Here is a 25837-nt window from a genome sequence, read left to right on the forward strand (position 1 = left end):
TACCTAATCTATGGATCTGTGCCAATATCTAGACTACAGGACACCCATAGCCTATGGGAAACACTATAAACCTCACGACAGATGTATCCTGTAGTACCATCACATCCAACAGAACACAGTGAATGGTACAGTAAGGACCACACTCCAGTGGGAAAATCACAGTTATGCAATAGTGGAACAAAAAGCACAGTCATACAAAAGTACTTATCTTTTTAAATACATCAACTTTATTCTTTCATGGCATAACTGAACAAGAGCGATCACAACAACAAACATCTATAAGGAAACATGTATTGTGTAGTGTATTGACTGAAAATGCTACTACACCCCCCCACTATGAACAATAGTGCCCCCTCTTTTTCTACTCTTAACCTGTCGATGGGACTAGATCGGATGGTATCCAAGTCGAATCCACCATCCGTTTCACTATCGTTTGAAGCATGGCAGGGTTAGGGTCAATTCAGAAAGCAAACCACATTCCAATTCCGAATGATCCACATCGAAAAGCAGGGAAGACAATTGGAATTCCAGTGCACTTCCTGAATTGATTGGAATTTAAATGAAAATTGACCTCAACCTGCGAGGGTGGATCTAGCATGGACACCAGATAACAAGGGATAACTTTAAGACATTACAGAGCCGATTAAACACAAATATAAAAACAATTAAGGGCGAACACATTTAACACATGTAGATTGTCTGATTTGATAAAGAAAACAGGTTTAATTCCACTTAGCTATGTGAAATACAGAGACTGATTGTACTAGATATTCTAATTTGATGGGAATATTCATTTACAGTGACTAACTATTGACAGTAAACAGTGACTAACTATACTTCTTACTAAGAGATTAGGTTGCAACAAGAGTATGAGTGCTCAGAGAGGATGGTGAGGGGGTTGGGGGAGGGAGGGCAGGTTAGTGAGTGATAGATGGATTATTTTGTTAAATTTTTATTAGATTTATTTAACCTTTATTTATCTAGGCAAGGAATAGAAGGCAGTTGATGGTAAAAGCTATACAGCAACGTAGGCACTTGCAATTGATTCATAGCGTATAATTATTATTATTATGAATTTAAAACAAGTCATTTTCAATCCTTCCATGTCAGATGGGAAAAATACATTTAATGGTCTTTGTCGACCCCTATGGGTACTGTTAAAGCCAGGCTGGGTGAAATGGGCTGAATTGTTTACGTGAGCTTTGCTGCCCCCTATAGGTTTACTCAGAAAACATATTCAACACAACATAGGGGCATGCAGTGGAAAGGCATGGGCAGTTGGATAACGGCTATCATTGCAGTACTAATGACAATTTAAAAAATAGTACCCGTTTCAATGCATTTCAGATGCATTAACTAACTAGACTGGAGGTATGCTCAACAGAGATCTGATCACATTAGCCTTGCTTTAAAAAAAGAACCCCTGTCCATTTCCTAATTTCATCCTCCTTTTGGAACAAAACATCATGACTGGTCAGGGATAGTTTGGAGTGGATGATGAATTCCAATATATGTGGCACTGTCTTTTTGTTTGAGTGTGTGTGTGTGTGTGTCGCATTGCCTGGTCTAGTCAAATCCTTGCCAGTCACTCTGTTCAGAGTCATACTCCAGCTCCACTCCCACACAACGCACTCCTTCCAACAACATGGGTGTACCATGGTGACGGTCTGGAAAACACAGAGAGAGAGAAACAGAAAATAAAAGGAGAGAGAAAGAGATAAAATACCATTAGGTTATTTATCAGAAAGGGGTTAGTCTACAACATCAGACCAGTGCCAGTCCTCTATTACAGTGTGTTGCTAGTAAAGTAGAGCGAGAGAGAGGGTCAGTAAACCCAAAAGGATTTAAGCTGTGTGATCTGTTTCCCGGCCCCGTCACAAACACACACAACATCCCCTTCCCTCCTCTGCCTGCCTACAGACGTTCATGTTCGCCTCCCCACTCTGTACCTACGTCCCAAAATCACACGATATTCCCTATGTAGGGCACTACTTTTGACCAGGCCCCATAGGGCTCTGGTCAAAAGTAGTGCACCAAATAGGTAGTAGGGTGCCATTTGTGATATTGCATGTGAATACGAACGCTCCCATCTATCCATCTAACAAGCTACCCATTTATGTGCGGTTCACTTCGTTTTACTCAAGTTATCACATTATTGAAGTCATCGGTGATGCTTTAACCCATGCTGTTCAGACTCACCAGGAGGTGGCAACAGCACACTACTACATAAATTGTTCTCAACCTATTATCCAAACATGAATTGTTAAGGAGCAGTATCCGACTCCTAGGCGCTAGACTGTTACTCAATTCAACAACACTACACCATTGCCTTGCCTTGTTTGGGAAGACAATGACTAGTTGGCTACATTAAAACTAAACTGACACACCCAGAAATAACTGATATTTCAGTTGAATTGTTCAACTGACCATGTATCCCCTTCCCATTTCTTATTTAGAAATTATATTATTAGAGAAAGAAGGGAGGTGGTTTTCAGCACTTGTGTACACAGGAAATTATGAGGGTTCACTGTACAGCGTGGTTCTCAAACCTCTTCTCAGGGACCGCAGACATTTCCCAATTTAAATTACCCCTTCAGAGCACATACAGCAAGATACAACACAAGTACTCATTTTTAGGACGGGCAGAAGGTTTGTAATCGTTCCAAGATGGCGTAGCAGTCGGCCGTGTGTCGTGTTTGCCTTATCCCGTGTAAATAGACGTTTATTTTTTCTCGTATACATTTTAAACTCACTTTTTATCTATGAACTAAATATACTTTCCTGCAACCCACCTCACCCAATTTGGTACAGATCTGATATTTTTATTCCTTATAACTGGAACCTCCATCAGGAGCTAGCCAGCTAACTTGCTACTAGCCTTTGTTAGCCACGGCTAGCGGTCTTCACCTCTTAGCTCGGACACCGCCAGAGCATATCGGACAGGTTCTCCCTACCACATCACCAGATTCCTGCCACTCTGGATCATTACACCGGATCACCGCAGTTAGCTAGCTGCTACCGATTGGCTACTGTTAGCTAACGCCTCTGTCCCGAAGCAAGCACCAGTTATACTAGCTAATTCTAGGGCTACAATACCTCTTTTGCCAATTGGTTTGGACCCTTGTTTCTGGACCCCTTAGCTTTCTAAGCATCATGTCTCCCACTTGCCTAACCTAGTACTGACTACTGAACGGCTCCCTGACTCACATATTGCTGTTCTTTGGACCCTATGATCACTAGGCTACACAGCTGATGCCCCCTGGACTGTTCCAATAACACGGTACCCCATTTTGTTTATCTGTCGGCCCCAGCCTCGAACTCAGGTCCTGTATGTACCCAACTGACCCGCTCTGCCCATTCATCGCCATTTACCCGTTGTTGTCTTAGCTCTCCCGAATCAACACCTGTGACCACTTTATGCCTCTCTCTAATGTCAATATGCCTGGTCTAGTCCTTATTGTGTTATTTCACTATAGAGCCCTCAGTCCCGCTCACCTTGCCTTAGATAGCTATTTTGTCCCACCCCCCACACATGCTCACCTGGCTTAACACACTCCGCCCTGATGTCCTAGCAGTGTCTGAATCTTGGCTTAGGAAGGCCACCAAAAACTCTGAAATTTCCATCACCAACTACAACATTTTCCGCCAAGATAGAACTGCCAAAGGGGGCGGGGTCGCAATCTACTGCAGAGTTCTGTCATGCTATCCAGGTCTGTGCCCAAACAGTTTGAGCTTCTAATTAAAAAGCCACCGTACCAGAAATAAATCTCTCACTGTTGCCGCTTGCTATAGGCCCCCCTCAGCCCCCAGTTGTGCCCTGGACTCCATATGCAAATGGATTGCCCCCCACTTATCTTCAGAGTTTGTACTGTTAGGTGACCTAAACTGGGATATGTTTAACACTCCGGAAGTCCTACAATCTAAACTAGATGCCCTCAATCTCACACAGATTATCAATGAACCAACCCCAAATCCGTAAACACAGGTACCCTCATAGATATCATCCTGACCAACCTACCCTCTAAATACACCTCTGCTGTCTTCAACCAGGATCTCAGCGATCACTGCTTCATTGCCTGCGTCCGTAATGGGTCCGCGGTCAAACGACCACCCGTCATCACTGTCAAATGCTCCCTAAAACACTTCAGCGAGCAGGCCTTTCTAATCGACTTGGCCCGGGTATCCTGGAAGGATATTGACCTCACCCCGTCAGTAGAGGATGCCTGGTTATTCTTTAAAAGTGCTTTCCTCACCATCTTAAATAAGCATGCCCCATTCAAAAAACGTAGAACTAAGAACAGATATAGCCCGTGGTTCACTCTTGACTTGACTGCCCTTGACCAGCAAAAAACATCCTGTGGTGTACTGCATTAGCATTGAATAGACCCCGCAATACGCAATTTTTATGGGAAGTCAGGAACCAATATACACAGTTTGTCAGGGAAGCAAAGGCTAGCTTTTTCAAACAGAAATTTGCATCCTGTAGCACAAATTCCAAAAAGTTTTGGAACACTAAAGTCCATGGAGAATAACAGCACCTCCTCCCAGCTGCCTACTGCACTGAGGCTAGGAAACACTGTCACCACCGATAAATCCACGATAATCGAGAACTTCAAGAAGCATTTTTCTACGGCTGGCCTTGCTTTCCACCGGGCCATGCTCTCCTTCCAGACTCACATTAAGCATCTCCAATCCAAAATTAAATTCACTCATGCTGCTAAACACACCCTCGTAAAACTGACTATCCTACCAATCCTTGACTTCGGCAATGTAATTTACAAAATAGCCTCCAACACGCTACTCAGCAAACTGGATGTAGTCTATCACAGTGCCATCCGTTTTGTCACCAAAGCCCCATATACTACCCACCACTGTGACCTGTATCCTCTCGTTGGCTGGCCCTCGCTTCATATTCGTCGCCAAACCCACTGGCTCCAGGTCATCTATAAGTCTTCGCTAGGTAAATCCCCGCCTTATGTCAGCTCACTGGTCACCATAGCAACACCCACCTGTAGCATGGACTCCAGCAGGTATATTTCACTGGGCATCCCCAAAGCCAACTCCTCCTTTGGCTGCCTTTCCTTCCAGTTCTCTGCTGCCAATGACTGGAACGAATTGCAAAAATCACTGAAGCTGGAGACGTATCTCCCTCTCCAACTTTAAGCATCAGTTGTCAGAGCAGCTTACCGATCACTGCACCTGTACACAGCCCATCTGTAAATTACCCACCCAACTACCTCATCCCCATATTGTTATTTATTTTTGATAATTTGCACCCCAGTATCACTACTTTCACATCATCATCTGCACATCTATCGCTCCAGTGTTAATGCTAAATTGTAATTATTTCGTCTCTATGGCCTATTTATTGCCTTACCTCCCTAATCTTACTACATTTGCACACACTGTATACTGATTTTTATATTGTGTTATTGACTGTACGTTTGTTTATCCCATGTGTAACACTGTTGTTTTTGGTTGCACTGCTTTGCTTTATCTTGGACAGGTCGCAGTTGTAAATGAGAACTTGTTCTCAATCTGGCCTACCTGGTTAAATAAAGGTGACTACAAGTTTTAGTTGCATGAAAAGTGTGCAGGTGATGAGATCTCACAACGCCTGGAGAAGTGTTTAACATCTCTCAGGAACCACACTGACATGATACAGAAATCTTCTGAGATCTACACATGCTCACGTCTCAAAGTACTGCTATATCATTTTGGTCGCTAAACACTTTTCCAGGCATTGCGAGATCTCCTGCACAGCGTGACTGCAATGAAGACAACGTGGAACAAATTGGTTTTGTTATCATGGCTGTAACTGTAGACTTACCTGCTGCGGGGTGAAGTTCCCCTTGGTACAGATCTAGGATCAGGTCATCCCTTCCTCAATCCCAATCTTATCCAAAACAGAGTCTAGGGACAACTTCCCCCTACACTTACCCATGACGCGGGCTTGAACCTTGACCCCCACACAGACTTCCTCCTGGCTCTCACTGACCAGCATCAGCTCCTCACATAGCACGCCCTCCTGGTGGGCCATGTACTCACACGTCACTCTCAGACCACCTGGGGAGGGGGGGAAGAGGGGAGGAAGGGAGAGCGAGAGAGAGAAAGATACAATTATTGCAGTCATAACAAGTATTGTTTGTTGACTTTTCCCTCTATATTTTTTCTGTATTTCTCACTTCTTACACTCAATTAAGTATGGTTGTTTCTCTTGAATGGGTAGAGTGGACAGAGATGCCAGACTCACAGGGCCAGGGGAGCGAAATGTCAACCAGAGTGTAAAAACTCTCTGGGGTCAAGCACATTAAACGCAGCTGGCCAACACTACAAATAACACACACAAAAGTAGAAGGTCATGGTATCCCAGCAGATGGTGAAATAGAATGGCACAACAAACTAAAGTCAACGCTAGAACAAACCACTGTAGTGAGTAAGTGGTAATAAAAACCCTCATTACGAACTACAGAAACCCCCTGGGGGATGTTAGCAATCTTTCAGTGTTTCCTGTACATATTAGATGTCCGGCTACTGTAAAGAATGACTGATATGAAGGTCTGGTCAACTGGAGAAAGATCAGTGGATTTCAAAAGGGTTTGGATTACGTCTGGGTGTCGGGAAAAGGCTGTATCTGGGGGTTGGGCTTGACAGCTACAGTAAAACCGAAGCGTGGGCTAGTAGGTCGAAGTAGCTGGGGCTGGAGTTAGATGGACGGGTGGGACTGGGACCGGGACAAGGGCTGAGGCCGGCTTGACCAAGACTCTGACATACCCTCTGCTACAGGAGTGATATTGGTGATGCAGATGTGCTGGTTGGGTACAGGAGCTGGACACACAGCCTTCCCCAGTGACGGAACCTCAGGGAGGTCGAAGACAATCTCATACTTGTGCTGGGTCTTCAGAAAACCAACCTGAGGGTCGGGGGGGGATGGACAGGAGACAGAAAAAGAGAGACTAATTCAGTCACCATATACACAAATGCCTAGGAAATGCATTTTCAAGCAATAAAAGATAGAGCTACCCTGCAAAGAAGCTTCCCTGTTTTGAACATGCACATCCTTAAGTTTCATCTGATGACAAAAATTGCTACAAAAAGAAACTTGCTTTTCTCTCTCTGATAAACATCCTTTCTGGTTCATGTAATTTCATAAAAATGACAATGCAATTTAACAGCAGCAAGAAAGAGTGAAGATAAAAAAAATATACAAATAAAAATGGCGAGCAAGCAAAAAAAGCTGCAAGAGAAGAGATGAGGGAGAAAAGAGCAAGCCAGAGGAGCCAAAAGATAACCCTCAGCACTTCCAGGGAGTCTCGAATGCCTCAAACAAGCAACCCAAGCCTCAAATGCCCCTCTAGCCATGTCAAACAAAACACAGAACAAGTGAAGGAGATCAAGAGGGAAGAGTGTGAAAGAAACAACAAAACAAACCCAGTGCTTTGATTATACAGCTATGCAACGTATCGTCCATCTCCAACCACCCACACACTACAGCCCACCACATCTGATCGACACAAGCCCCGGTTGCCAGTCGCGACTCTGGCTACGGTTGGTCTACCCTCCCCCCCCTGTTTCCATGGCAACCATGAGGTTCCTAGTAGGTAGATGAGAACTTCAGACGCACGGCACATTCAACCCTGCCGTCTGTCTACCCTGCGTCTGTCTGGTGGACCCCACTTCCTACACCAGGGCAGTGGAATAAAAGGACGGTCAGAACAGCACAGTCATACTGCCCAGGCCTACTGTTACTGTTCTGCAAAGACTACAGAGGTTCTCTGATCCACTTCAATGCCTGGTTCCACATCTACTTGTGCTGTATAGCCAACTTGGCAATATGCAACACAAACAGATCTGTGACCAGGCTAATGGCTCCTAAAACAGTCCAAAAAAAATGAGGCTAGGTTTACTAGGATCCCCCTTAGCTTGTTGCTCATGCAGCAGCTACTCTTCCTAGGGTCCACTAGCTATGGAGCCCAGGAAGTGTAGCTGAGTTTCTTGGACAGGTCACATGGTCAGGATAAACTCAGGGCCCTAACGTGAACAGTTGATGGTTGGAGGGCTATGGGAGCAGGAAGTAAGGAGAGATCTATCTGGCATAAGTGGAACTGAACCTTAAAAACAGAGACCAGAAATTAGAAGAGATGAGAGAAAAGCCCGTCTCCTCCCCTTAGTTGTCATACAGGGTCGTAGTTAAAAAATGGCAACACTGGCTGTATTGACTTTTACAAGTAAAGAAGAGTGACTGTGGGACCACTAGAGATTTCGAAAGGGTAAGTTTCAGAGTATCCTGGCTCTCTGGGTGTGCCGTTTATGCCAACTGTTATGGTCATTGTCACGTCAGACATGTTAAATTTGCCAATCCAAAAAAACAAACAAAAAACACCTTGACCATGAAGTTCCCATCGGGCTGAGGGATCACCATGACGACAGAGTTGTGGAGCTTCTCGTCAAAGTGGACATGGGAGGGGGTGCCGGCGGCAGCAATAGCGGTGGTTGGCTCTTCTGAGAAACTGACAGCTCCCGCCTTTGCCGCAGAGCCTGAGGAGAGAACAACTACCTCAGTATACATAAACAACAGCGTTGACATACACACCTTCAGTCACAGTACACACACAAATCACACACTAATTGCAAGTCCCTCTGGTCCAACAGTTCACTATGCAAGCGATTTTCTTATGCCAGTGACACTCAGGAATAAGTCACAAAAATAAAATGGTTTTCTTTACAAGAGAGAAGAACAGGGCAACTTGAACGTTTTGATTGTAATCCAACTTATTTTCTGCCTGTCTGAGGTGCGTGTCATTCTGGTGCCTTCAAATGTCTGGGAAACTCGGATCCCTCTTCCACAGAAAAAAAATATCAACGCAACATGTTGATATAAATGCTGAGATAATATATTTCAGAAATGTTCCATATTCACAAAAAGCTTATCTCAAATGTTGTGCACAAATTGGTTTACATCCATGTTAGTGAGCATTTATGCTTTACCAAGATAATCCGTCCCCCTGACAGCTGTGGCATATCAAGGAGTTGATTAAACAGCATGATCATTACACAGGTGCACTGTGTGCTGGGGACAACAAAAGGCCAATCTAAAATGTGCAGTTTTGTCACAAAACAGGGCCACAGATGTCTCAAGGGAGAATACAATTGGCATACTGACTGCAGGAACGTACACCAGAGCTGTTGTCAGAGAATTTAGTGTTAATGTCTCTACCATAAGCCACCTCCAACGTCAGTTTAGAGAATTTGGCAGTATGTCCAACCGGCCTCACAACCGCAGACCACGTGTATGGCATTGTGTGGGCGAGCGGTTTGTTGATGTCAACGTTGTGAACAGAGTGCCCCACAATGGAATTTTATCGATGGCAATTTGAATACGCAGAGATAACATGACGAGATTCTAAGGCTCATTGTCGTGCCATTCATCCGCAGCAATCACCTCATGTTTCATCATAATGCACGGCCCCATGTCGCAAGGATCTGTACACAATAAATGAAAGATGAAAATGTCCCAGTTCTTCATTTGCCTGCATACGCACCAGAGCAAGATTATGGTAACTTCTCAAAGTTCCCCGGTTTTTCAGAAATCCTGGTTGGAGGATTCCCGGAATTCCTGCTTATACTCTAGTGATTCCAATCTTCCCATTTCTGGAAAACCGGGGAATTTGGGGAAAGTTGCAGTACAGAAGAACAACAGAACTGTTATGGAAGTGTGATGTATAAGATGCGTAACTCTTGCGACGCCCCAATCATCTCTCATTACATTTACATTTACATTTAAGTCATTTAGCAGACGCTCTTATCCAGAGCAACTTACAAATTGGTGCATTCACCTTGACATCCAGTGGAGCAGCCACTTTACAATAGTGCATCTAAATCTTTTAAGGGGGGTGAGAAGGATTACTTTATCCTATCCTAGGTATTCCTTAAAGAGGTGGGGTTTCAGGTGTCTCCGGAAGGTGGTGATTGACTCCGCTGTCCTGGCGTCGTGAGGGAGTTTGTTCCACCATTGGGGGGCCAGAGCAGCGAACAGTTTTGACTGGGCTGAGCGGGAACTGTACTTCCTCAGTGGTAGGGAGGCGAGCAGGCCAGAGGTGGATGAACGCAGTGCCCTTGTTTGGGTGTAGGGCCTGATCAGAGCCTGGAGGTACTGAGGTGCCGTTCCCCTCACAGCTCCGTAGGCAAGCACCATGGTCTTGTAGCGGATGCGAGCTTCAACTGGAAGCCAGTGGAGAGAGCGGGGTGAGCGTGAGAGAGAACTTGGGAAGGTTGAACACCAGACGGGCTGCGGCGTTCTGGATGAGTTGTAGGGGTTTAATGGCACAGGCAGGGAGCCCAGCCAACAGCGAGTTGCAGTAATCCAGACGGGAGATGACAAGTGCCTGGATTAGGACCTGCGCCGCTTCCTGTGTGAGGCAGGGTCGTACTCTGCGGATGTTGTAGAGCATGAACCTACAGGAACGGGCCACCGCCTTGATGTTAGTTGAGAACGACAGGGTGTTGTCCAGGATCACGCCAAGGTTCTTAGCGCTCTGGGAGGAGGACACAGTGGAGTTGTCAACCGTGATGGCGAGATCATGGAACGGGCAGTCCTTCCCGGGAGGAAGAGCAGCTCCGTCTTGCCGAGGTTCAGCTTGAGGTGGTGATCCGTCATCCACACTGATATGTCTGCCAGACATGCAGAGATGCGATTCGCCACCTGGTCATCAGAAGGGGGAAAGGAGAAGATTAATTGTGTGTCGTCTGCATAGCAATGATAGGAGAGACCATGTGAGGTTATGACAGAGCCAAGTGACTTGGTGTATAGCGAGAATAGGAGAGGGCCTAGAACAGAGCCCTGGGGACACCAGTGGTGAGAGCACGTGGTGAGGAGACGGATTCTCGCCACGCCACCTGGTAGGAGCGACCTGTCAGGTAGGACGCAATCCAAGCGTGGGCCGCGCCGGAGATGCCCAACTCGGAGAGGGTGGAGGAGGATCTGATGGTTCACAGTATCGAAGGCAGCCGATAGGTCTAGAAGGATGAGAGCAGAGGAGAGAGAGTTAGCTTTAGCAGTGCCGAGCGCCTCCGTGATACAGAGAAGAGCAGTCTCAGTTGAATGACTAGTCTTGAAACCTGACTGATTTGGATCAAGAAGGTCATTCTGAGAGAGATAGCGGGAGAGCTGGCCAAGGACGGCACGTTCAAGGGTTTTGGAGAGAAAAGAAAGAAGGGATACTGGTCTGTAGTTGTTGACATCGGAGGGATCGAGTGTAGGTTTTTTCAGAAGGGGTGCAACTCTCGCTCTCTTGAAGACGGAAGGGACGTAGCCAGCGGTCAGGGATGAGTTGATGAGCGAGGTGAGGTAAGGGAGAAGGTCTCCGGAAATGGTCTGGAGAAGAGAGGAGGGATAGGGTCAAGCGGGCAGGTTGTTGGGTGGCCGGCCGTCACAAGACGCGAGATTTCATCTGGAGAGAGAGGGGAGAAAGAGGTCAGAGCACAGGGTAGGGCAGTGTGAGCAGAACCAGCGGTGTCGTTTGACTTAGCAAACGAGGATCGGATGTCGTCGACCTTCTTTTCAAAATGGTTGACGAAGTCATCTGCAGAGAGGGAGGAGGGGGGGGGGGGGGGGGATTCAGGAGGGAGGAGAAGGTGGCAAAGAGCTTCCTAGGGTTAGAGGCAGATGCTTGGAATTTAGAGTGGTAGAAAGTGGCTTTAGCAGCAGCGACAGAAGAGGAAAATGTAGAGAGGAGGGAGTGAAAGGATGCCAGGTCCGCAGGGAGGCGAGTTTTCCTCCATTTCCGCTCGGCTGCCCGGAGCCCTGTTCTGTGAGCTCGCAATGAGTCGTCGAGCCACGGAGCGGGAGGGGAGGACCGAGCCGGCCTGGAGGATAGGGGACATAGAGAGTCAAAGGATGCAGAAAGGGAGGAGAGGAGGGTTGAGGAGGCAGAGTCAGGAGATAGTTTGAGCAGAGGGAAGAGATGATAGGATGGAAGAGGAGAGAGTAGCGGGGGAGAGAGAGCGAAGGTTGGGACGGCGCGATACCATCCGAGTAGGGGCAGTGTGGGAAGTGTTGGATGAGAGCGAGAGGGAAAAGGATACAAGGTAGAGGTCGGAGACTTGGAGGGGAGCTGCAATGAGGTTAGTGGAAGAACAGCATCTAGTAAAGATGAGGTCGAGCGTATTGCCTGCCTTGTGAGTAGGGGGGGAAGGTGAGAGGGAGAGGTCAAAAGAGGAGAGGAGTGGAAAGAAGGAGGCAGAGAGGAATGAGTCAAAGGTAGACGTGGGGAGGTTAAAGTCGCCCAGAACTGTGAGAGGTGAGCCGTCCTCAGGAAAGGAGCTTATCAAGGCATCAAGCTCATTGATGAACTCTCAGAGGGAACCTGGAGGGCGATAAATGATAAGGATGTTAAGCTTGAAAGGGCTGGTAACTGTGACAGCATGGAATTCAAAGGAGGCGATAGACAGATGGGTAAGGGGAGAAAGAGAGAATGACCACTTGGGAGAGATGAGGATCCCGGTGCCACCACCCCGCTGACCAGAAGCTCTCGGGGTGTGCGAGAACACGTGGGCGGACGAAGAGAGAGCAGTAGGAGTAGCAGTGTTATCTGTGGTGATCCATGTTTCCGTCAGTGCCAAGAAGTCGAGGGACTGGAGGGAGGCATAGGCTGAGATGAACTCTGCCTTGTTGGCCGCAGATCGGCCGTTCCAGAGGCTACCGGAGACCTGGAACTCCACGTGGGTCGTGCGCGCTGGGACCACCAGATTAGAGTGGCCGCGGCCACTTGGTGTGGAGCGTTTGTATGGTCTGTGCAGAGAGGAGAGAACAGGGATCGACAGACACATAGTTGACAGGCTACAGAAGAGGCTACGCTAATGCAAAGGAGATTGGAATGACAAGTGGACTACACGTCTCGAATGTTCAGAAAGTTGAGCTTACGTAGCAAGAATCTTATTGACTAAAATGATTAAAAATGATACAGTACTGCTGAAGTAGGCTAGGTGGCAGTGGCTGCGTTGTTGACTTTGTAGGCTAGCTGGCAGTGGCTGCGTTGTTGATTACGTTACGTTGCGTTAAAAGAAGTGTTGGATGTCACAATTATTGTCACAATTATTAGACTACACAATTATCTTTGATACAGAGACGGCTATGTAGCTAGCTATGTAGACGGTGGGCGTTAGCTAGCTGGCTAGCTGCTGGGCAGATACGTTAGGACGATGAAATACGATAATTACGCAATTATCTTTGATACAAAGACGGCTATGTAGCTAGCTAAGAAGAAATTGCTAAGATTAGACAAATCAAACCGTTGTACTATAATGAAATGTAATGAAATGTAATGAAAAGTTATACTACCTGCAGACCGAAGTGCAGACCGAATCTCTCCTTCCTCCCAAAGTGTACACTTGTTCCCTTCACTGATTTGAAAGGAAATTACTGGTATAAAAATATGGTTGAAACTCCCTCTACCCCATGCCTCGACCAACCCAATGCTATAAGATTTGTGGGAGCTAATAAAATGTGTACACTTCAGGAGAAAGGAGAAATTATTGGAACGCACCCTCTGAGTAGCTCTGTGTCCACTCCAGTATGAAGCCTAGCTACTAGGCTACACTAAGTTTGTGGATTCAGACAATTACTAAGAGATCCACAGCCTTTTAAACAAGACCGTTTGGTTAATCCACATTCTCTGGACACCAGCCCAGAGCATTTAAGTGAGCCTGCCTTGGGACTATTCCATTGTGCCAGTCGATGTCCTTCCAGGACTCCCTCTCTCTCTCTCCCTCCATTCTACATCCCCGACACATAAAAAATATATTGAGATGAAACCAAATAGAAAGTCTCTCATTCAGTCTGTAGCTTAAATTAATCAAAGTGAGGACAAAGACCCAGGGAGAGCTGAGCTGTGTGTGCAGAAACAAAGACCCAATCTCCTCTGGGATGGGGGTATTAATGACAGTGACCTGTCTCCCAGCTGGTGTTCTCTTGCTGTGTTTCTATGAGGTTCCCTGAACAATTCCTGCTTATCTGTCATGTGCATCATATTCATTCACACAGACACACTTCAGGCTTAATTCAATCAAGTCCACATTGTGGTTTTTCCCAAAAATAGAATCCCTTCAAATTACACACATCCAAAGACTAACTGGATTAATTGTAGTTCTCAGACTAAAGACGTAGTATGTGTGCATTGTAAACAAAGACATTGCATACATAAACATCACCATTTAGGGGTTGGATTGAATTCCAGCCACTGTCTCCCAGGTCTTATCCTCTTGTCTCATGTTGCCTGTACCCTTCCTGATTATCACTTCTTTAAATTACACACTTACTGAGTATTTGTATACTGTAGTGCTGTTATAACATAGGAGAGGTTGAGAGTGGGAGAGCCTTTACCATCTCCATGCCAATACCTCCCGTGTTGTTGCCACAAAGCCTCCGAAATCACAAACAACAAACTATTACAGGTTTGAGTACTGTGTGCTGTTCGGTCAGTGAAAAGCCTGATTTTTGGGGACTTTAATTTGATAGCAAACTTAAGAGCAGTGATGGAGCCCATAGGCCTCTAGTCAGAAGTAGCACACTAAGTACCCCTAACAGTACATATTTTTGGTGTGGCCCCAGATAAGCGCACCTGATTCTACTTGTCAACTAATCATCAAGCCCTTGACAAGTTGAATCAGGTGTTTTTGCCTGGGGTTACAACAAAAGTGTGTGCTGTTTGAGGTACTCGAAGACCGGCGTTGGGAAACCCCGATCTAGGCAATAGGGTACCATTTCGAAAACAGACAGTATAAGGGAGACTGATGGGAGCCTGATCCAGACATCGACAATGTCTGCCAACCCGAAGAAGAATAAAGAAACGTAGTAAAGGATTTAGGCTAAGGTTAAGGTTCACTCAGCTGCACCATGTTTTGAATTTGAACACACTTTTGAAGTACCAATTCTTGCAATGAACACCACATAATAGGGAAAACACACAAATATCAGAGCAACAAAACAAGGACGATACTTACTCTTCCTAGCAGTAGCCATGCCAGGGTCAATCCTACACAGAATCCACCCGTCACAGCCTGGTCATCTATGGCCCAGCCTCAAAACAACCCTGAGAGAGAGAGAGAGACAGACAGAGAAAGAGGATAAAGGACAGGATTCAATGATAAAGTATGGAAGCTGCCTCCCAAGTGGTGCAGTGGTCTAAGGCCACTAGAGATCCTGGTTCGAGTCCAGACTCTGTTGCAGCCGGCCGTGACCGGGAGACCCATGGAGCGGCGCATAATTGGCCCAGTGTTGTCCGGGTTAGGGGAGGGTTTGGCCAGCAGGGATGTTCTTGTCCCGTCGCACACTAGCGACTCCTGTGGCCGGCCGGGCGCAATGCACGCCGACACGGTCGCCAGGTGTACGGTGTTTCCCCCCGACACATTGGTACGGCTGGCTTCCGGGTTAAGCGAGCAGTGTGTCAAAGAAGCAGCGCGGCATGGCTGTGGTTGTGTTTTTCAGAGAAGAATGTAAATAGCGAGAATCCATAGTTGATAAAGCCATTTTGGACGTATTAATCAATGATATATACCCATTGATTCTTGAAGAATATGAGGCATTTTAAATGTATAAGCATAATAAAACTGTCGTACCCCATCAGAACCCAAAATATGCACTTGTTTTACACCAATGGTGTTCAAACAATGTAAATGTAAAACAAACACAGTACAGCCGCAAAACGAGGGCCGGGACAATGCCAGTATCGCGGCAAGGAAACAAAACACAAAGCGGATTGAACTTTAGTTAAACAGCCCTAATTTATTTATTTTCCAAGCTTATAGCACGCAATATTTTTACATACAGCATGTTATTAAAAGGACCAAAGAGTTTAGTCTCCTTTGTGTGTGAATTTTGGCATCTAAAAAAAAAATATTGTGATAGTACTCAAAACATGGTTAGAACTATAATTTTTATATCGTGGATGGTCACTCCTTGCGTCCATAGCTCAGTCTATCAATTTAAGAGTGGTCACATTTGTCCCGTACCTCAGCTTTTTACCAAAACAGAGGGGTGCCGCTTTGTTATTGGTAAGGACTCTAGCTTTAAACACAAGTAGGGAAGGCAAGAAAGAAAGAGCTAAAGGAAGAAAGGAAAAAGGTGACGTAACAGTCATGAAATCAGGAAATAAATGCTTCTGAAAGACAAGCTAATATTTGTCTTTAATAAATCCTCGCCCCAGGTTACTAATTCTAAAGGTCAAACAACAGCACCCAGCTGTGTGTGCCAGGCTCCATCTCCAAGGGACTGTGACTTGAATGAAAGAAAAACAACAAACATTCAAAGAGGATTACATGTACACCGAGGAGATTCAGATGGTTAATTACTACATTTTTCAGGGAAACTTCTCTCACGGGTTTCTGTAAAAGAAAGCACAAAATATTACCCGAACAAAAACCAAGATAGGCAGGCTTCTTAAAAAGGTTGTCGAAGGACGCAGCACTCTTAGTGATTGAAATTACGTCAAGTGAGGGTAATTAGGGGGGTGCTGACATACTATGAAAATGAACAAGTTGCTCTGACTAACTGTAGAACCACCAGCCTGAAAATAACTTAGGTAGGTTGAGGTGACCAATGACTAGTTTGTTTCACCATATTGCTTTTGCCTATTCTGTTGTTTCAGATCAGTCAGTAGCTACAGCAAGAGGTTGTTGCATTGTCCGTTGGGATTAGCCCCTATTGGAAGAGTACCATAACAAGATGTGCTTATACAATGCACCTCTAAAAAATAAATAAGCATTGAATAATGGATTGTGTGTGTGATCTACATCGAACATTTTATATGCTATAGGCTGTGTCTTCTGGCTAAGCTATTTTTATCATGGCAACAGAGGCCTGGTACGTTCTAAAATGACTTGACTGCACCCTCACGAATTTAACCACGTGAACAGTGAGAAATAGTAACTCTGTCAGAAGTAAAGGGATCAAAAACCGCTGGAGGTTTGAACCCAGTCGTCATTTGGTTCAAAGATCCTGGGAAAGAAACGATTGAACACACAGACACTCCCTCCTTTTTATCCTGCAAAGAAGGAAGAAGCATCCATGAGGGAGGTGACTAAAGCAAGTTATTATTTTTTTACAACCAAATCTAAATTTATGTAAATGGGATGTTATACAAGGGTTCAGACACCTTTTTCGTGATTTCACATGAGAAACTTACCCCAAACAGCAAATCCCTTCCTCATCCTCATTGTGTAGTATGGGGGCCCGAAAAAACACGAACAAAGGCCCAAATACGGCCTTTTAGAAACGCAAAGCTCTCAGTATAGGGATGCAGGTCTTAAGATGTTGTACACATGAAATTGTGTCCTTACAAATTTTATCTGCAATGTTACATTCCCTTTTGCACTACTTGAGCCATTTCCCTTATCCAGCTATTCCATTCTCCGTGTAGCTACAGGTAACTGACAAAATAAAGTTAACACCAACATAAAGTGTCTTAATAGTGTGTTGGGCCAGAACAGCTTCGATGCGCCATTGGCATAGATTCTACAAGTGTCTGGAACTCCCTGTGTGGAAGCACCCCATGCTTTCAATATACTTTGTATCCCTCGTTTACTTAAGTGTTTGTTTTGGCAGTTACCTGTAGAATGGACGGATCGATATCGCTCGAGTCACAACAAAATGGAATATTACACTGCGGCTTAAGTTCAGAATGACACAGTTTCATGTGTACAACAGCTAAAGACCTGCATAACAATTTATTTTTCCTTCATAACAAAAACGGAAGATTCTCAACTAGAAGTAACTTAAAGTTAGCTAGCTTGCTAGCCTAGCTGGGCAAGTTAGCATTACAATCCCCTACTGAACTTTGAAAGCCATCAGCTAAATCATATAGCTATCTTTTGGTATACACACAGTCAAACAATTTCACCTATGCCATGGTAGTCACTGCTAGACTGGTAGCTACAGTCAGCAGAGTAAACATGTTTGTTTGTTCATTCTATCTTTGACTGACGTTAGCTAACTTAATGTTACCAAATAAAGAGCATCTCAATTTGGTAGCCATCTCTTCCACCTTGTCTGGAAAACACTCAGTTACTAAAAATAGAAATGTTGATATAGCTAAATCACTCTCTGTGTGTTGGTAGCAATGATGAATGTGTATAACATTGTCTGTGGTTAGTTAATTGGTTCTCAGAGTCTCAAAGCTGGCTAGCAATGTTGCTGCTAATTTAGTGATGCTAGTTAGCTAAACAGCAAGCTGACAATATTGAAATGTCCATGTTAGCTATGCTTAGTCTAAGACATACAACAATGCACAATTTAACCACCCCACTAATTGTGTATTGTTGTGTATTTTGTTGTAGGTGGTACTGAATCTGATTCCACAAACATGCGCTTCCAACCCCTAGTGCTGCACAAGGTGGAGGTATATTGGTCAAAATATTTACAAGCTGATGATGGTTAAGATGACACAATTTACAGTAAGCACGGAATAAACATGAAATGGTAGTGTTTCTATTGCTGAGTTATGTTATGGGGTTACAGGTGGATAGAGGTAGCCTGAGGACCAGAGTACACAAGCAGGAGGGAGCGGACATACCTTGCGGTTATGGAGCACATCAAGATTGTGGGACAGAAACTAGCAAGAGACACGGAAAGGTGGAAAATCAAGACTACAGTCATGAAGCAAATCACCTCATTATTCTCTCTGCAGATTCTCAAAACGCAATACAAAGACATGTCTACAGAAATCCCCTGTAAAGGGCTGCTATTGACAAGAATGATCTGTCAAAGTCATTGGGCTGGGGGAGGTTTACAGAGTACTTTGAGATGAAGTTTTTTTTTTGTACACACCTACTCATTCAAGGCTTTGTCTTTATTTGTCATATTTTCTACATTGTAGAATAATAGTGAAGACATCAAAACTATGACATAACACATATGGAATCATGTAGTAACCAAAAAAAGGTGTTAAACATATCAAAATATATTTTATATTTGAGATTCTTCAAAGTAGCCACCCTTTGCCTTGACACCTTTGCACACTCCTGGCATTCTCTCAACCAGCTTCACGAGGAATGCTTTTCCAACAGTCTTGAAGGAGTTCCCACATATGCTGAGCACTTGTTTGCTGCTTGTCCTTCACTCTGCAGTCAAACTCATCCCAAACCATCTCAATTGGGTTGAGGTCGGGTGATTGTGGAGGACAGATCTGATGCAGTGCTTCAACACTCGCCTTCTTGGTCAAATATCCCTTACACAGCCTGGAGGTGTGTTTTGGATCATTGTCCTGTTGAAAAACAAATGAGTGGGACTAAGCGCAAACCACATGGGATGGTGTATCACTGCAGAATGCTGTGGTAGCCATGCTGGTTAAGTGTGCCTTGAATTCTAAATTAATCACAGACAGTGTCACCAGCAAAGCACCCCCCACCATCACACCTCCACCTCCATGCTTCACAGTGGGAACCACACATGCAGAGATCATTCGTTCACCTACTCTGCATCTCACAAAGAAACGGCGGTTGAGAACAAAAATCTCAAATTTGGACTCATCACACCAACAGACAGATGTCCACTGGTCTAATGTCAATTTCTCATGTTTCTTGGTCCAAGCAAGTCTCTTATTATTATTGGTGTCCTTTAGTAGTGGTTTCTTTTGAGCAATTTTACCATGAAGGCATGATTCACGCAGTCTGCTCTGAACAGTTGATGTTGAGATGGGTCTGATACTTTAACACTGTGAAGCATTTATTTGGGCTGCAATTTCTGAGGCTGGTAACTCTAATGAACTTATACTCTGCAGCAGAGGTAACTATGGGTCTTCCTTTCCTGTGGCGGTCCTCATGAGAGCCAGTTTCATTATAGTGCTTGATGGTTTTTGCGACTGGACTTGAAGAAACTTTCAAAGTCCATGAAATTTTCCGGATTGACGGACCTTCATGTCTTAAAGTAATGATGGACTGTTAGAAGGAAAGCAATTCCACAAATTGACTTTTAACAAGGCACACCTGTTAATTGAAATGCATTCCAGGTGACTACTTTATGAAGCTGGTTGAGAGAATGCCAAGAGTGTGTAAAGCTGTCATCAAGGCAAAGGGTGGCTATATGAAGAATCTCAAATATAAACTATATTTAGATTTGTTTAAGATTTATTTGGTTACTACATGATTCCATATGTGTTATTTCATAGTTTTGATGTCTTCACTATTATTCTACAATGTAGAAAAATAGTCAAAATAAAGAAAAACCCTGGAAAGAGTAGGTGTGTCCAAACCTTTGACTGGTACTGTACCTATGCGAGTAAGGCATCTCAACTCTGGCATACTTAAGAAACAAGTGCAGGCACAATCTCAATGCTGAGCATGACCTCGGGTTGCGCTGTCAAATGCAGATAGCCTGGGTAGCCATTTGATTAGTTGTTCAGCGGTCTTATGGCTTGGGGTAGAAAAAGGAGCCTTTTGGACCTAGACTTGTCGCTTGCCATGAGGTAGCAGAGACTAGGGTGGCTGGAGTCTGGACATTTTTAGGGCCTTCCTCTGAGACCACCTGGTATAGAGATCCTGGATGGCAGGAAGCTTGGCCCCAGGGATCTACCACAAGGCACTTCGGTAGTGCCTTGTGGTTGGGTGCCAGGCAGTGATGCAACCAGTCATGATGCTCTCGATTGTGCAGCCGTATAACTTTGAGGGTCTGAGGCCCCATGACACATTTTTTCAGTCTCCTGAGGGGGAATGGGTGTTGTCGTGCCTTCTTCATGACCGTCTTGGTGTGTTTGGAACATGATAGTTTGTTGGTGATGTGGACACCAAGGAACTTCGAGCTCTCGACCTGCTCCACTACAGCCCATTCAATGAGAATGGGGTTGTGCTCGGTCCTCCTTTTCCTGTAGTCCACGATCATCTCCTTTGTCTTGATCACATAGAGTGAGAGGGTTTTGTCCAGGCATCACACTGCCAGGTTCCTGACCTCCTCCCATAGGCTGTCTCATTGTTGTTGGTGTTCAAGCCTACCACTGTTGTGTCGTCAGCAAACTTAATGATGCTGTTGGAGTCGTGCTTGGCCACGCAGTCGTGGGTGAATAGGGAGTACAGGAGGGGATTAAGCACGCACCCCGAGGAGCCCCAGTGTTGAGGATCAGCGTGGCAGATGTGTTGTTGCCTACCCATACCACCTGTGGGCAGACCGTCAGGAAGTCTAGGATCCAGTTGCATTGGGAGGTGTCTAGTCTCTTAGCGATGAGCTTTGAGTGCACTATGGTGTTGAAAACTAAGCTTTAGTCAATGAACAGCATTCTCACATAGGTGTTCCTTTTGTCCAGTTGGGAAAGGGCAGTGTGGAGTGCAATAGAGATTGCGTCATGTGTGGATCTGTTGGGGCAGTAAGTGAATTGGAGTGGGTCTAGGGTTTCAGGGATGATGGTGTTGTGAGCCATGATCAGCCTTTCAAAGGACTTCATGGCTACAGACGTGAGTGCTACGGTTCGGTAGTCATTTAGGCAGGTTACCTTGGTATTCTCGGGCACAGGAACTATGGTGGTCTGTTAGAAACATGTAGGTATTACAGACTCGGTTAGGGACAGGTTGAAAATGTCAGTGAAGACACTTGCCAGTTGGTCAGCGCATGCTCCGAGTACACATCCTGGTAATCTATTTGGCCCTGCGGCCTTGTGAATATTGATCTGTTTATTAAAGGGTCTTAATCACATCGGCTACGGAGAGCGTTATCACATAGTCGTCCGGAACAGCTGGTGCGCTCATGCATACTTCAGTGTTACTTGGCTCGAAGCACACATAGAAGTAATTTAGCTCGCTGGTAGGCTCGTGTCATGATGTTACCCCACTCTTCCACCAAGGCACCTGCAAGTTTCCGGACATTTCTTGGGGGGGGGGGGGGCCCTAGCCCTCACCCTCCGATCCAACAGGTCCCAGACGTGCGGGCTCGTCGCTGGCCATGGCAGAACACTAACATTCCTGTCTTGCAGGAAATCACACCCAGAATGAGCAGTATGGCCGGTGGGTCATGTCAGGATGAGCCTGCAGGAAGGGTACCACATAATGGAGGAGGATGTCTTCTCTGTAACACACAGCATTGAGATTGCCTGCAATGACAAGAAGCTCAGTCTGATGATGCTGTGACACACCGCCCCAGACTATGACGGACCCTCCACCTCCAAATCGGTCCGCTTCAGCGTACAGGCCTTGGTGTAAAGCTCATTCCTTCGACGATAAACGTGAATCCGACCATCACCCCTGGTGAGACAAAACCGTGACTTGTCAGTGAAGAGCACTTTTTGACAGTCTTGTCTGGTCCAGCGACGGTGGGTCTGTGCTCATAGGCAACGTTTTTGCCAGTGATGTCTGGTGAGGACGTGCCTTACAACAGGCCTACAAGTCCTCAGTCCAGCCGCTCTCAGCCTATTGCGAACAGTCTGAGCACTGATGGAGGGATTGTGCGTTTCTGGTGTAACTCGGGCAGTTGTTGTTGCCAGCCTGTACCTGTCCTGCAGGTGTGATATTCGGATGTACCGATCCTGTGCAGGTGTTGTTATACGTGGTCTGCCACTGCAAGGACGATCCGCTGTCCGTCCTGTCTCCCTGTAGCGCTGTCTTAGGCTTCTCACAATACGGACATTGCAATTTATTGCCCTGGCCACATCTGCAGTCCTCATGCCTCCTTGCAGCAAGCCTAACGCATGTTCACGTAGATGAGCAGGGACCCTGGGCATCTTCTTTTGGTGTTTTTCAGAGTCAGAAGAAGTGCCCCTTTAGTGTCCTAAGTTTTCATAACTGTGACCTTAATTGCCTACTGTCTGTAAGCTGTTAGTGTCTTAATGACCGTTCCACAGGTGCACGTTCATTAATTGTTTATGGTTCATTGAACAAGCATGAGAAACAATGTTGAAACCCTTTACAATGAAGATATGTGAGGTTATTTGGATTTATACAAATTATCTTTGAAAGACATGGTCCTGAAAAAGGGACATTTCTTTTTTTGCTGAGTTTATTAAGCTAACTTTTACTCAAGTATGACCGTTTGGTACTTCTTCCACCACTGGGCATTTCATTTCGATTTGTTTTTATCTACACTGCTCAAAAAAATTAAAGGGAACACTTAAACAACAATGTAACTCCAAGTCAATCACACTTCTGTGAAATCAAACTGTCCACTTAGGAAGCAACACTGATGCTGTTGTGCAAATGGAATAGACAACAGGTGGAAATTATAGGCAATTAGCAAGACACCCCCAATAAAGGAGTGGTTCTGCAGGTGGTGACCACAGACCAGTTCTCAGTTCCTATGCTTCCTGGCTGATGTTTTGGTCACTTTTGAATGCTGGCGGTGCCTTCACTCTAGTGGTAGCATGAGACGGAGTCTACAACCCACACAAGTGGCTCAGGTAGTGCAGCTCATCCAGGATGACACATCAATGTGAGCTGTGGCAAGAAGGTTTGCTGTGTCTGTCAGCGTAGTGTCCAGAGCATGGAGGCGCTACCAGGAGACAGGCCAGTACATTAGGAGACGTGGAGGAGGCCGTAGGAGGGCAACAACCCAGCAGCAGGACCGCTACCTCCGCCTTTGTGCAAGGAGGAGCAGGAGGAGCACTGTCAGAGCCCTGCAAAATGACCTCCAGCAGGCCACAAATGTGCATGTGTCTGCTCAAACCGTCAGAAACAGACTCCATGAGGGTGGTATGAGGGCCCGACGTCCACAGGTGGGGGTTGTGCTTACAGCCCAACACCGTGCAGGACGTTTGGCATTTGCCAGAGAACACCAAGATTGGCAAATTCGCCACTGGCGCCCTGTGCTCTTCACAGATGAAAGCAGGTTCACACTGAGCACATATGACAGACGTGACAGAGTCTGGAGACGCCATGGAGAACATTCTGCTGCCTGCAACATCCTCCAGCATGGTCTGGTGTAACAATCTGTAGCTAAGAGAACTGGTGATCAGCAGATTATGGGAGAGGTGGTCATAAAGAAATTGCCATTCAAAAGAAACATACAGTAAGTTCAGGAAATACTTGTAAAGCTGTGTTTATTATGAACTGCTATTAAACTCCTCTTGAGTTATCTGTTTTAAATCCAACATAATAATGTATAATCCCTCGAGAGGGACACAGTTCACAGGATTCAGTTCTGCTACAATTACAGGCAGGGAAAGGAATTATATTTATGTATCTAGAATCCACTCCAAGAAGACCAGGCACCACACAGTATTGTCTGTATACTCTATTGTACAGTTTGAACAACAGTTGAACCGTGCAAGCATAACATCAACATGATGATAGTTGAACATGCGTGCACATATCTTGCCTAATAGAAAGAAATATGGCATAACTCTCAACCTTTGCACAGTAACCAGGCGATACAAATTAGTCTAGGTATGTAAGCAGACAGTGGATACCTACAGCCATGTCTATCAGGCATGCTTAGGCAAATATTTTTTATAGTACAACCAGCTTCAGTTTTAGAGATTTTACAAAAGTTAATTGTAGTATTGTTTCTCCTCACTGTTTGCTAGTAAATGTATTTTGCTAGATATGCCATACTTGTTACTGTTTGGAATCCTATCTTGCGTCATGCCTAGAATTTTATGAGATTGAAATGCATCCAAGGTCATAATCACAACCAATGTAAACCTTCATCAATGACGTTACATAGCTAGCTGGTAAAATTATTTACAGTTGCTGATGTTACATGTTTGCTAACAAGTTACAAACTGAGAGGCGTGGCTAACTAGCTAGCCAACTCCAGTCATGTGCTAACTTTTGCTGGTAAACCTAGCTTTAGGTGGCTGGTTGTAACATTTTAGGTTGCAGTTTAGTAGCTAGCCATAGCTACGACTAAAAATAAGAGGTTTCACAATCGAGATGCAAATCGGTGATCTTTTGTAAAAACCACTATTTTTAGTCAAAGATATGGCTACTGGTAGTTGTGTACCTAGCTAGCTAAATCAGCAAACAGAAAAATACATAGATTTCCCCCACTGTATCACAGTATTATGTTAGCCAGCAATACACCATATCGGTTTGAGTAGATAATCTAAAGTTAGCTTGCAGGAAAAAATAACTAGCTAGGCAAATGCATTTGTCATCTGCCCTCTTGGTGCTGGTATCGGCTGTAACATCAGCTGAGCTTCTAACGTGAGATAAATCCAAATCTTTGTTTCGAATCTTCTTCGCTATATTCCGGTAGAAACATGTATGGTTGAATGTCACCATGTAGCCAACAGATGCTCCATCGTCAATATTTCTGTTGATGAGAGGAATCACTTGAAGCCATTGTGTTCGGTCAGATCTTTCCATTTTTCCCAAAGGATTGTTGTTAGTGTCTGCCTCCTTTTCTGGGGGTGGGACAGGTGCCAGGGCATGAAGCACCGCCCAACACAAGTTGAAGTCTTTCAAAGACAGGAAAACATGTGTATGCTTGAATACTTAGCAATGAATCCATCGATAGAAACAACAAAAGTCATCTAATGGCTCTATCAAACAATGAAAACCATATCTACACCCAACCTATAATGTGATCAGTATAACATAGAGCCTTTGCGAAATGCCACAAAGCAGGACAACATTCATTTAATCAATACACCGGAATTCATCATAGGGTGTATCATTCAGCGCTCAAAGCGTTGACCTCCCTTCCTCTTAGGTAATTATGTGTGAAACACATCTCACAGTCCTAGAAATGCCTCAGACATGATGAAAACAAGCTCAGATTCCCACAGGGTGAAATGCCCCTTTAATTCTCTGTACTGGCCAACGATTATAAAGGTGATTCTGATCCAACCATAAATTCATACATTGTGCCCCTGGCCTGAGAGGGTGGAAGTACAACATGTAGCTAGATGTAGAAGGCTAATGTTAA

At 45.1% G+C, this 25837-nt stretch overlaps 1 protein-coding gene across 3 annotated transcripts in view; it reads right to left on the bottom strand.

The window, feature by feature from the left end:
- Window positions 1–204: 204 nt before the first annotated feature.
- Window positions 205–25837, bottom strand: part of LOC115133420 (adipose-secreted signaling protein-like) — a 28177-nt gene continuing 2544 nt past the window's right edge. For 2 of the 3 annotated variants that reach the window (XM_029666630.2, XM_029666629.1), the window contains exons 2-6: window positions 15001–15089; window positions 8384–8538; window positions 6775–6913; window positions 5941–6066; window positions 205–1667 (exon numbers count right to left, since the gene is read on the bottom strand). In XM_029666630.2, the coding sequence (XP_029522490.1) occupies window positions 1567–1667; window positions 5941–6066; window positions 6775–6913; window positions 8384–8538; window positions 15001–15019 (540 nt within the window). In that variant the 5' untranslated portion in view covers window positions 15020–15089 and the 3' untranslated portion in view covers window positions 205–1566. Of the gene's footprint in view, window positions 1668–5009; window positions 5106–5940; window positions 6067–6774; window positions 6914–8383; window positions 8539–15000; window positions 15090–25837 lie in introns of all 3 variants that reach the window. The other variant, XM_065021840.1, reaches the window with a different exon arrangement.

This window comes from Oncorhynchus nerka, linkage group LG8 (genome assembly GCF_034236695.1).
Source record: "Oncorhynchus nerka isolate Pitt River linkage group LG8, Oner_Uvic_2.0, whole genome shotgun sequence".
NCBI classification, from domain to species: Eukaryota; Metazoa; Chordata; class Actinopteri; order Salmoniformes; family Salmonidae; genus Oncorhynchus; species Oncorhynchus nerka.